Here is a 12,911-nt window from a genome sequence, read left to right on the forward strand (position 1 = left end):
GTTGGAATGTGAGAGGGGTAATTTACAGAAAAATTGACTGAGATTACAAGCTTTCTCTTTTTTTGCTTAATGAAGGCCTGTTGGAGGATGGATTTTTAATATATATTGTGTGTTTGTGAACAAGTATTGTAGTAGCATGATTTGGAATTGTGGAATTATTTTCTGTCTCTTGTTAAATTGGCTGCTCATACTGCTGTGGAATTTCTTGAAGCCGTGTATATGAAAACTTCTCAGGCTTAACAATAGTTAGAAAATCCACAGGGATGCTGAACGTGAGGGATGGCCTCTGTAGTCTTACAGATCGGGCAGCCCTGCGTTTTCAGGTTCATCACCGTGTGAGAATAGTTGACCAAATTGAAACTAAAAGCTCATGGCAGTTTTGTGATTTTTCTAGAGCAGGATACTTTTGTGCTTTGATTGCTTCTGGAATTTAGGTCCAGAATGAATTCAAGTGCCTAACTTGTTTTGGGAAAACTGGAACATTTTACCTACAACATAATTGGGAATAAAACCCCTAAATACGTGGGTTTTGGCTGAATAATCTTTCTCAAATACTGTGCATCAGCTTCATGCTCCACTTCTAGATAAGTGACTGTTCTGTTCCACTGGAATGCTCGTATTATTACAGTTTGCAAGCTTAAAGAGAGTCTTGACTGTGGTGGCAGTGAATGAAAATCCTGGTGGCTAAGATTGGAGTACTTGCAGCATGCATGATGGTGCACGTGTTGAGTGAGATAGCAGCAAAGTGCTACAGCAGCTCAGCCTGCTCAAGGGGATCTTGTTCTCCATCCCTGTTCTTGCACATCTTTACACTGGTTCTGATATTTGTGGGTTTTGGGCCTTTTAGATCACTCTTTGGCAGGTTCTTTTTTTGCTGAATTCATAAACTGTGTGTTTACCGAGTTGAGTGACTACTACTGGGGCAGAAGTATGTGGGTGAATGTGGCATAGACCATGTAACTGGGCACGGGAGAAGGGAGCGGGACAGTACCAGCCCAAGTAGTTGTGTTAGAGTTGTACTTTGTTCTTTGTAGTCCATAAACACGGATTTAATATGCACTATGAATCCTTTGTTTAATGAGGATCTGATATGTATGTTATGTAACCATTTAAACTAACCTAGAGTTTGTATTGGCAAAGCTTACCTCATCTGAGAAGGGAGATTTTTCCTTCAAGAAACTCTTCATTTGTGTTTTGAACTTTATCTATAGTTGGTCTTAAAACCTTATGCATTTTCACAGTGGGAATGGCTTATCACAGAAGTTCTTAACCTAAGCAAAACCAGAGGACTTTTTGAATAAGCAACAGTATATATGTTTATTGTGAACGTTATTTTACCTTTGTCCCATCATTTGTAGAGATACTTGCATCATATTTTTCAGAGGTACATAATACACTTTTTAAAGGAATATCCTTTCTAAAGGAGATGTGCCAGGAAGGCAGGATGATGCTGATGGGAATTGTCTGTTAGGGGAACTGCAATAATTTTTGGTTTCCAGCTAGAACTTCCAGTTTCAGAAAGGTGATTGATGTAGTATATTAAGAGGAATATGATTAAGTTGATCCTGGATGTTCAGTTCCTTTAAAACAAGATAACCAGTTTGCTGCTTCAGCTTACATTTCTGTCAGTATCTTTGCAATTGAATAGTTAACTGGAGAACAAGCAGGACAGAATGAACAAAAAAAATCATACTGAATTTGGAGGAGAAAGAGGTATTTGAAGATTTCCAAAGTTGCCTTCTGTTGTAGTAAATATTTTTGCAGGCAGTTAAGAGTGTTTGCTTAGACGTGCTAGCAGGCTTGCTAGGTTTAAATGTGTAATTGTGAGTTAAGGCTTTGTGCTTTTATGTTTTGATAATACTAGTTTTTTCAACTTCTTTTAGGCATTTAAGTTTAACCTGTATTGAGATGCAGTTCTGCAAAATGTAAAATAAATTTGAAACTCGCTCTTCCCCCCCCCCCCCCCCCCCCCGTATTTTCATTAAAAATAATTTGGACCAAATTGGGAGAGAAAAAAAATGGAAATAATAAATTATAAGAAGAAATAACCAAGCATTTTACAGCGAATGTGGGGGGTAGGGGATGGTCTGCAATTGTAGTGGTTTACATGTACTGAGGTCTTACAGCACTCAAATCTGAATTTATCTTAAAATTGCAGTTCTGTACAAGTTTTTTCTGTAGATAATAGAGGTAATAATGCAGGTAATAATGAGATAACAACTATTAATTCAAAAAGAAGCATGATTCTTGTACAGAATGTCTTAATGTTAAAATGCTCTTTGGTGTTAAATCAAGAGCTGTAGACTGTGCACTGTGCAGCCTTGCCACCGGGTGGGGTATGACTAACACTGTAAAATCAATCACGTTCAACAAGCTGGAATGTCTCCTTAGAAAAGAGGATGCCAGTCCCGTTTGTGGAATCTTTTAGTGATACTGGCTCTGTGGCTCAAACGTGATTGTGAACAGCATGTTGCACACAGGGCCTTGAATGCACAGATACACAGTTGTGCACTGTATGTCTTTAGACAAGGCTTTCTTTAGTATGTTATTGGATAAATTATTTAAATGCACTTTTTGTATGTTGTAGAGGCATAGTTTATTTCATAGTTTAATACTGGAGTTGAACAAGAAGTGATTAGCTTAACTTTCCCTCTTCCTTTAGGCATATCACTTAAGTTGCATGATGTGTGATCAGTTGGAGATTCTGAACAGGGAGATTGAAAGGTTATTACAGAACACCACCGTGGAAGAAGGCACTTTAAACTCAGATTGTCTTCAGCCATCAGTGACTGACTCCCTGGATATAATAACTGGTTCAAACAATGGAGCAAAATACATACTAGAGCAGGTATTCAATGCCATGAGATAGAGCACTAGGGTCTTTACAATTAGTTTATTCTATTCTCTTTTTTGTTCTTTAATTTTTCCCTCATCTTTTTGGAGTGGGAATAGTTGACTGAGGGAAATAATGTAAACATGTAATCCCTATGGAGGAGGTACAGGGAAAGGAAATACTGATGTGGATCTAGCTGTACTGTAATTTTTTCCTAATTCTGCTTTGCTGCAGTCATGCAAATCTTGAGATCTGTTGTTCATGACATGCTAAAGTGATCCACTGATGGAATTAGATTTGAAGAGGGGTTTGTCTTTTCCCTCTCCTTATTTTTGGGACAGTGACATGGCATTGGAGAATACCTAGAGATGATTGTTGCTTAGGAAGTAAAGTGTTTAAGAGAGATAAGAGTTAGGGTCTTCAGAGATCTGAAGAAAAAAAAAAAGATACATTTTTAAAAAGAAAAGTCAGACTGTGTATTGGCACATCTGTGAAGGATTATCTAATCTCTTCTTAAATTTGTATGTCTCCCCACCTGGAGTGTTAACAATCTGGTTTTACTCCTTTGAAAGAATTATTAATAATTTAGTGATTTCTTATACCTACTGTGGCAGTTCTGCTGCATCTTTAACTTGAGAATGCTGACAGCAGAGTCTGTGCCCAGTATTGTTCTTTTGTCTTTGCTAATTTATGTTACAGGTCAGTTCAGAAGTGACTTTCTATACTGTCCATCTGGTCCTCCTTTCCCTAACAAATCTTTTTTTGTAGTTATGTAGGCTATGTTGGGTTAAATGCAGGCATTTCCTACTGGCTTTCAAGCCCACATGTTTAGAAGCAAGCAGGCAGTGTTGATGTTCTATTGCCATTGTAGTTCTACATGTGACTAGGGACCCCTGGACTAAACAGTTGTCCTATCCAGATGCTTTAAATGAATGTGTTGTGATTTTGAAATACTTTCCAAGGGTTAATTTTTGGGAAAACATGTTGCTATTGATATAATCTGCTGTCCTTGAAATAAAGCTTCTGATTTTTTCTGTATTGCAAACCTTACTAGTGAAAGGGACAGTGATGAGGAATATTGCATTATTCTGAAGCTCAGCTGTACGTTTTTATTATCCTACCTTGCAAAACCACTGAGTAGCTACTTGGATTTAAATCCTCAAACCTGCAGATGTCTTCTGTGATGAGGTTCAGTACAAATTGCTGAATCTTCTCTACTGTAACCTTGGGCATGTTGGAGTTTAAAAGCATTTCTGCATTTTCATTACGCTTGCTAAATTTAACTTTCAGAATGCCATCAGATGCTGTAAATGGAATAGACTTGTTGATTAACGTTTGTTACTGTTCTGGAAAACTTAATGGATTCTAAACGAATTGATGAGAGTACAGTCATATTTTGTATTTTTTTTTTTTTTTTTTCAAAGGTCTCAACTGCTGGTAACCAGTGGAGGTGATACTGCTTTGCTTTGACTTTTCCTTCTAGTTTTAGGGTCTTTCTGAAAGCAGAAAACTGTCAAGAAGGCAAAATAACACAATTTGCTTTATAGTATAATAGAAACAATAGAAAACAATTACAAGTTTATGCAGACAATAGTAAGATAAGTTCATAAAGACATCGGTGCCTTATTTTGTTTCTTTTCTTTTCTTTTCTTTTTTTTTTTTTTCCTTTCCCCCTCCTAGGAGCCAGCAGGAAAAGGAGGATTAATAGTATTTGGTCCTGTTGACAGCTCAGAGACTCAATTTGGCACTTCCGAATCTGGAAATTCAGCATGTGCTGGAAGGATAATGCTGAATGACTCTGATCCTTTGCTGCCCTCCTCTGGCACTCGTTTTCGTTCGGCTCTGCAGGGAGAAACCATTCGAACCTCTAATGCTGTGTCAGGTAAAGCATATAGAGGACATTGAAGAGACTTATTTCTTTACATTTTATCTGGAATTTAACTCTCAGAATTTGGATTACCTCTGCTTGTAGCTTTTATTTAACATTTCTTCATCTTTCAAGGTAAACAAAGATGTGAACTTTTAACTATTTTTACTTCTTTCTTTACTTCTGTTGCAGCCTTGTTCTGGTGGGAATATAATTTTAGTGTTATTTTTAAAAAAAAAATTAAGAAAATTATAGTTAGTGATCTGTTTCAGGGGAACAGTGGAATGGAATTTCATAGTGAATTGAAGCGGCTTCAGCTTTACCTGTGTATTACAGGCTTAAAATTAACTTTTTATTCTAGTGATAATGTTAAAAGTAATCAGCTACTATTTAAATTGATGTTCTGGAGTCCACTGCTTTGATAGCAACATTTGTAGTGTCTCAATGAAAGTACTTCTAGGTTACAACTTCAGTATTAATTTAGCATACCTGCATGGATGTTTGTTTCCACAGCACTGACAGTTAATATTGCTGTTGTAGCCTTGTTAAATATAATACTAGAAAGTGGAGGAGCTGAACTATACAGAGATCGTGTCAGTAGAGAGAACAGGAATGTGACTAAAGCAATGAAATGAGGCATTTATCACCAGTGTACACTGCAAGATTAGGAAAAATCTCACTAAAGGATGCCTCTGAAAACTTGCAGTTGTACTATGTACACCTGTTAGAAGTATCCTTGATTCTTTCAGCACGTACTGTTACTTGAGAATTCTGTTAATGTTCCCTTTTGGCTTACTTGTGCAATTCTTGAGCCAGGAATATGCATATAAATACCCCAAAAACATTCTTGGGGGACAGCTGGGGAATGTCACTTGTTTTTGTTTTTAAAGCACTGTTTCTGTTTACCCGATTCATTGAGGTATACTTACTGCAGCATGTTATAGTTTCACATGAGCAATGTAATTGCAATGAATGCAAAACATGGTTTCTGCATTCGTTTAGGAAACCGTATGCATGGCATGCAACTCATTTAAAAGGATGTAACCCCAACTTTAATGCTTGTTCAAACCAGGTTATTCCTGAAGTACCCAAAATGCAATCTCAGGTCTTACATTTATTTCTTCTTTGCTTCTGTCTTCTCAAATAAGAAAGTCTCTTAGTATGCTGGAAAAGACTTCTGAGAAAAAAAGGGGCGATCCTGGTTGTCAGCACAAAATACTTTGTTTTGTTTTGTTTTCTTTTTTCCCTTATGGCTCCATCTGTGATAGTTGCCAGTTCTTTGCTGAATCTTTTTTTAATTTGGTTGTTCTGGTAGATCATATAGGCTGAAAATCTCTCTGTAAATAACCATGTCAAGGAGCAGTCTTTCTCAAGTCTCATTCAACGCAGATATTTTTTTCCAGAGGTGTTTGAAAAGAATTTTTTTGTTCCTTTCTGTATAATTTCTTCTATCCAATAAACATTGTTGGAGAAATAATGAAGGGAAAATGCATTGCTGTATCCTGAATAACCACCAGTGATTCTGAAACAACTTTTAAAATAGCAGCTATACTATTTAATAGACAAGAGATAGACCTAGTTTATTTTAACAAGGAAGACTAAGGTATTTTTTTGGTTTTAGATTTTGTTTAAAATCCAAAACCTCATTATTATTTGACTAGCCCTGTATTATCTAAACAGCACTATCTTTGACTTTCTTTAAACTGGCTGTTTCTACCTTGTTTCTTACCTGCTGCAGGTAATCATGAGTCGTTTCTACCAGAAAATGTTACTGATAATAGATGCCATCCTCACCTTCAAACAGTAACTGTCTGTATTGTCTGTTTGGATGGCTCCTTGTTCTGGTCCATGGTCTTTCATGCTGGTGCATGTATGGTTCCTGTGTCCGCATAGGGAGTGGAACTGTTACAGGTTTTGCCCCAGACAAACCCTAGAGAATAGGTTCATACCATGAAAGGGTTTTTTGAGAAATACAGAGGATATGGGAAATCCTGAGGCTGTTTAATACGATGTGTCAGCATAGCATCCAAACCCATATATTTAACTTAGTACTTTGAAGGAATTCAGTCAACTTCTTGTTGATACTCAGTGAGTATTAGTGGCTCAAAACTTAAATTAAGCATTTTGTTACAATAACATGAGATTACATGAGAATGTTTAATAATTACTTAGGCTGTAAATGCTGCTGGATCTAAATTTTGAACCTTCCATTTCTCTTCAGTGTTGCGGGGTGGGGACAGTGGTGTCCGTACTATGGAACAAGCTGTAACTTCACAGCCAGTGCCATTAGAATCTGAATCTAATACCGACAACATGGAAAACAGCTCTCCTGGTAAGATTTTTTTTTTCCCCTTTTAAATTGAGCAGAAAATACGCTTATTTGTCTGGGGGGGGTGTGTGTGTATCTATGTGTATATATATGTGTTTTTAAGTAATAACTTTGTAACAGCTGGATTATGTTGACAGTGTTCAGTGATGTACATAATTGCTACTGCTGTTGTATTACATGCACAATAACACATTTTATCTGGTTTAGGGGTCATAAAATGAGGTGGAGATAAAAATATATTATCACAAATAAATAATACTATGTTGAAAAAAACTTTTAAGAAAAAAAATCCTCCTTCACCACCCGTTTAATAACTGTTCCCTTGGTTTTAGCATCAGCTTTGGATGAGAAGGGTGAGCAAAGCAATGAGGAGGAACAAAAAACTATCAAGCCTACAAGTAAAGAGTTCAGGAAAACCTGGGGGTTTCGAAGGACTACAATTGCTAAACGAGAAGGTGCAGGAGATATTGATGTGGACTCTAGTGAACAACAGCCACAACAGCAGCAACAAAGCTTAAACCTCAGGCGTAGTGGACGGCAACCAAAGCGAACTGAAAGAGTGGAAGAATTTCTTACAACAGTAAGACGCAGAGGAAGGAGGAGTGCCCCTACTGCTCTGGAGGATTCGAGTGAACCAGCATCCTGTCCAGCTACAGATGCTGAAACCGCTTCGGAAGACAGTGTTGAGAGCACTCCAGATATAAAACGTGCAACTCGGAGGATTAGCACAAGGAGTAGTAAGGATCAGAAAAGCTCTAAAAGGAGACGCACAAAAGAGGAAGAAGAAGAAGAGGAGGAGGAAGAGGAGGAGGAGGATGATGATGAGGATGATACTTCCGACAGTGATAGTGATGGGTTAACCCTAAAGGAACTGCAGAATCGACTAAGAAAGAAGCGCGTTGAACAGAAATCTGTGGAGTTGACATTGAAGGATATACAGAACCGCCTGAGGAAAAGAAATTCAGAACAAGATCCTATAGAAACAGGTGATGCCCAGTCTGAAAAACAGGTTGAGTCTGAGTTGCCTGTCAAACAAGAACCTGAGACAGCAGACAGCACTGAGATTGCGAGTCAGGTGGTTGTGTCTGAGGAAGACACTGAAGATCTTCAGGTTCAGAAGGAAGTAAAGCCTACCCTTGGTGCAAAAGGGGTCACAGATGAAGAACTCAAAGAACTGCCCAAAAGCAAACCTGAGTCTGAGATCTATGACCCAAACGCACTGTATTGTATTTGTCGTCAGCCTCATAACAACAGGTAGGCAAAGGTTTAAATGAAAAGTGCAGTGCAAGTAGCTGGAACTTTTCTGTGATGAAAACTGAAACCAAATGCTAACACTTACTTTTTAAGTCTACATAAATGTGCTGTTTGGTTTGTTTGAAGTTTGGGGGGAAGATTTATAACAAATACTTAAAAGAACATGGAAGCAAACAGTGAAGCAGAACAGTATAGTGGTACTTTAGTGGGCTACTTAAGATCTGCTGCTTTAAATATCTGTTGAGCATTAATTGTTGTTTCATTTCACAATGTTTTACTGTTCCTTGGGTTTGGTTTTTTTTCAGGTTTATGATTTGTTGCGATAGATGTGAGGAATGGTTTCACGGTGACTGCGTGGGTATTTCTGAGGCTCGAGGACGATTGTTAGAAAGGAATGGTGAGGACTATATCTGTCCAAACTGCACCATTCTACAGGGACAGGATGAGCCTGTTTCAGAAATAGACCAGCAGGAAGCTAAAGCAGGGCAAGTAAATGTGGATGGCACAGAATTCACAAGCATAGGAACAATTGAACAAAAATCTGTTGAGGACCAAGGAATCAAGGGTAGGATTGAAAAAGCTGCGAATCCAAGTGGGAAGAAAAAACTAAAGATATTTCAACCTGTAAGTATTTTAATTGTTTCTTATGTTTTTTGTGTTGTGGTGAGTACATTGAGACAATGACTTACTTGTATGGCTGTAAATCTGACTTGGTTTTTTTGAGCTAAATAGGAAGCTGAACAACACACTAAATATAACTGTTCAGCAGAAGTTTATCTATAGTTTTACCGGTACAGGAACTAAAACTAAGGAAGTGTTATTCTGAAGCGAGGGGCTTTAAAAGTTTTATGTAGGCATAAGGGAATGCTTTGTGCTATTCTGTCCTTTCTAGATACTATTTTGGAAGTCATAGTAAGGTGTTTTTTTATTAAAAGTATTAAAATTCTGCACTGCTTTATATAGCTTTATAATAATCTCAGACAATTTTGGACATTTTCAGTGATAGTGAAATCATTTTCTTAACATTGGCAAGTAGTTAATTGGGAGTTAGAAGGAGTTAATCTGTTGGAGTTAATTCCAGCTGTACGCTTCCTCTGTACTCCCAGTTTTTGAAATCCTTATTTTTGTCTTGATGCTTCTTCAAGTTATTAATACATAGAGAATTGTTTTATATAGCCTTTTAAAACATAAAAATGTGTATTTGGAATTACTGCAAATCCTGGCATAAAATATAAAAGAAATCTAAATTTTGTAATAGCAAGTTCAATGCCCAGTTTGCAATACAGGCAAAGAAGCTTCTTCAGCTCAATGTTTAATTTTCCACCAGTTTAAAATCTTGCTAACTTCATGCTGCAGTGGTTGGTTGTTCTGCCCAAGCTACTGCAGTAATGCCAACATCTTGGAACGTTTTCCTTTTCTTCTTACTATGCCTTGAAGAGCATGTGTAGTGTATTTGCTGTTAGAATGCTACAGCTATTTATATTTTTTTCTGTATGAATTTGTTCTTTCACACCTAATCTACAAACTTTGAAATCATCCCTAAAATAAGTATTACAAGTTTCAAGAGTCTCTCTGGAGGAATCTTTCTGTTGTAGTAAATTTTCTACAAAATGTTTATGGAACACCCTCCCGCTACTAGTCAGTTTAAATGACAGAGTGAATCCATATCAGCATAGTGAGCTTAATGTGTAGATCAGAACAGTATGAACTTAATATTTACTATCTTAAGATAAATGTGCAGAAAAGAGTATTTTTCTCAAAACTGTTTTCAGATACAATTTCAAATGCATTTGTACTTTGTACACAAAAATGTTCTTGAGAGTCCAGTTCTATGGACATTGGTCTGCTGACAGTGTTAGTATTAATTTTAGGTTGCTTCTGAGTATCACCAATTACTCTTTGATATTAGCTTGCTAAAAATTACGTGTTGGGCATTTCTCCTTCAGTGAAAGAAAAACATAACTAGCATTAACTCATTGCCTCTTATGGGAGAACTGCTTATATTGTAGGTATTCTTTCGGCAGTTGGAAATGGAATGGAACTGCTCTGCTTGTGTTTGCCAGGTGGTACCATGGTCTGTTTTCAAGGAACATGCTGTTTTTTAAACCTTAACATTTGAAGAGGAAGGGCTTAGTATATAACACTTAGAGTAATTGTGAAGTAGAGGAAAATACAGATTGCACATGCAAACTTCTCATTGTGTAAGAAGTATTAGGCTATGGCAGAATTATCTGGGAGAATGGTTGTGTTTATGTAAGTTGGAGACTTATCAAATTAAACCTGGTAAACCAGTAGAGCAAGAATTATCTGTAACCTGAATAGCTGAGTGCTTCCTTTTGCATGTGTGCATGGTTGAGGACAGAGCTGATGCTGATATAAAAGTAAAATGTGTTTTAGAAACCTTTCTCTTGAGAAACTACTTGCGCATTATTAAGGAGATTTCTCACATGATGTAGAGGATCAGAAAAAAGCATTTGTGTGCTTATGGGATATGAAAATTCAGGAAACCAGCCTCCCTTGGTTCACTGCTAGCAGACCAGCCACTTGAAAATACAACGCATTCTGAAAATAGTGTTAAAGAGTGAAATTCTTATGTTTGTATGGATTGTTTCTGTTATGCGTGAAAGTCAGTCATAGCTGCAGTCTGCACATACAATATGTAAGCACTTCTTCATGTTATAAAAATATGTTTCTGTGGTTTCCTCTTTGAACTCACTGTATTTCAATCTATAGGTAATTGAAGCGCCTGGTGCGTCAAAGTGCATTGGTCCTGGCTGTTTTAGTTTGGCTCAGCCTGATTCTGTGTATTGCAGCAATGACTGTATTCTCAAACATGCTGCAGCCACTATGAAGTTTTTAAGTGCTGGCAAAGATGCAAAACCAAAACCTAAAGAGAAGATCAAACCAAAATCGGAAAAACCTGGCATGCCAAAATCTCAGCTGCAGGTAAGCTTATGTTCCTGATTCAAAACAGTTAGGAAGTGCAGTGTCTCTTATTTCTGGTCTGTCCTTTGAGTCACATGAAGTTGCCAAGTCCTGCATCAAAGAGGAGATTTCTATTACATATTTTTTGTGTTCTCTTGCCTTTTTCTGTAGTAGACATATTGTTTAATTCTTCTGACAACAAACTGTTTTTCTGTCAGTTCTAAAAAATCCTAATTGTCTCTAGATAGTTTCTTGCAAGTGGCTTCTAGATGGCAGTGTGCTTTATTAAAAAAAATATTTTAATTAATTCCAAATCAATTTACTTTTTAAAAAAAGCATAACCAGTACATCTCTTTCATTTTGATTTAATTCCATATTAATTTTAGCTTTTAAAACTCCAGATTACTGGGGTTTGGGCAGTAATTTGGAATAACCGTGGATTGTGAACTAATGTGACCGCATTGTATGTGCGCTTTAGAAGCAAAAAGATTAAATCAGAGCCTCTCCTTTCCCTTTTGAAACCGCTATAAAACAGGCAGTAGTTTTTCAAACAGGAAAAAACCAAAACCCAGAACTTGATGATAAATACTGGTAATTCTGATGTGGTTTCTTTACCATTCTCTTTTCCTGAAGTTACAGTGTATATTGCCTTTGCTTTATAAACCTGAATGTGAAATTGTCACTTCAAGTGTATTTACAGGTGTTATCTATAAAATTTATGTACATGTATGTAACTATATCTCTGATTGTAAAATATACTTGATTATTAGTAATTAAGCATCTTTTAATCATACAGGCAGGTATTAAACCTCTTTCAAACCAAAAGAGACAATTTCCTGAGAAAAGAGAGGTGAATATGAAGAAGACTGTTCTGACAACTGCCAAGACTGAGGCAAACACTCAACCTATTGCTAAAGAGCCAGCAGCAGAAAACAGCACACCATCCTGGGCAAGCGATCATAATTACAATGCTGTAAAGCCTGAAAGGACTGCTGCCATTTCATCTTCACTGTTGTTCAAATGTATGTATCGCATAGGGATATTCCTGAATAATCATTTACATTTTCTTTGAATACCCATCCATTCTTGGCTCTGCAAGACTAGGGGGCTTAGGATTTGGGGGTGTTTTTTCTTAATACGGCACCAAACTACTTTTCTCCACCTTCAAAGATTCACACACAGAGATACATACGTGGGAGATGCTATTAGAAGTTTCATTTGTATCATATGGCAGTTGTATGATTATAAGAGCCTATCAATCTACCCAGCTGATTTCAGGATGAAAACTACATGATTAAGCTTTTAAGTTTTTCCCATAAAGACAATAACTATTTCTAATCTAGAAAAGGTAAGTATTGATAGACTTGTTAAATTTTACAAAAAGGTTGCAAAGGGTGCACTGTGAAGCAGAAATTGACTGTACTAATTTGAATTGTATTTTTGTAATTTAGATTTGGCACCTGTCTCTCAGGTCTTGCATTTTCAGTGCTAGTGCCGAGAATGAAACCTTCAACGTGGTATCCAACGATACTTTACACCTCTGCAAACAGCTTTTAACTGTCAAGTATATCCAAGTTATTCCTGCTGCTTTTCTTCCTTACATGAAATAATTTAAGGACCATTCTTCTTAAGTTTGGGGGGAGGCAGCATTTTTTTTCCCTCCTTTCTATTTCTATGTTCATACTTCACACATTTTCCACACG

The 12,911-nt window shown here is 37.0% G+C and overlaps 1 protein-coding gene across 2 annotated transcripts in view; it reads left to right on the forward strand.

Annotated features, from left to right (window-relative positions):
* Positions 1 to 12,911, forward strand: part of DIDO1 (death inducer-obliterator 1) — a 55,785-nt gene that overhangs the window by 10,379 nt on the left and 32,495 nt on the right. For both annotated transcript variants that reach the window (XM_040609127.1, XM_040609126.1), the window contains exons 2-7: positions 4,514 to 4,715; positions 6,922 to 7,032; positions 7,362 to 8,283; positions 8,589 to 8,907; positions 11,017 to 11,229; positions 12,005 to 12,230. In XM_040609127.1, the coding sequence (XP_040465061.1) occupies positions 4,619 to 4,715; positions 6,922 to 7,032; positions 7,362 to 8,283; positions 8,589 to 8,907; positions 11,017 to 11,229; positions 12,005 to 12,230 (1,888 nt within the window). In that variant the 5' untranslated portion in view covers positions 4,514 to 4,618. The remainder of the gene's footprint in view (positions 1 to 4,513; positions 4,716 to 6,921; positions 7,033 to 7,361; positions 8,284 to 8,588; positions 8,908 to 11,016; positions 11,230 to 12,004; positions 12,231 to 12,911) is intronic.

This window comes from Falco naumanni, chromosome 10 (assembly GCF_017639655.2).
Source record: "Falco naumanni isolate bFalNau1 chromosome 10, bFalNau1.pat, whole genome shotgun sequence".
NCBI lineage: Eukaryota > Metazoa > Chordata > Aves > Falconiformes > Falconidae > Falco > Falco naumanni.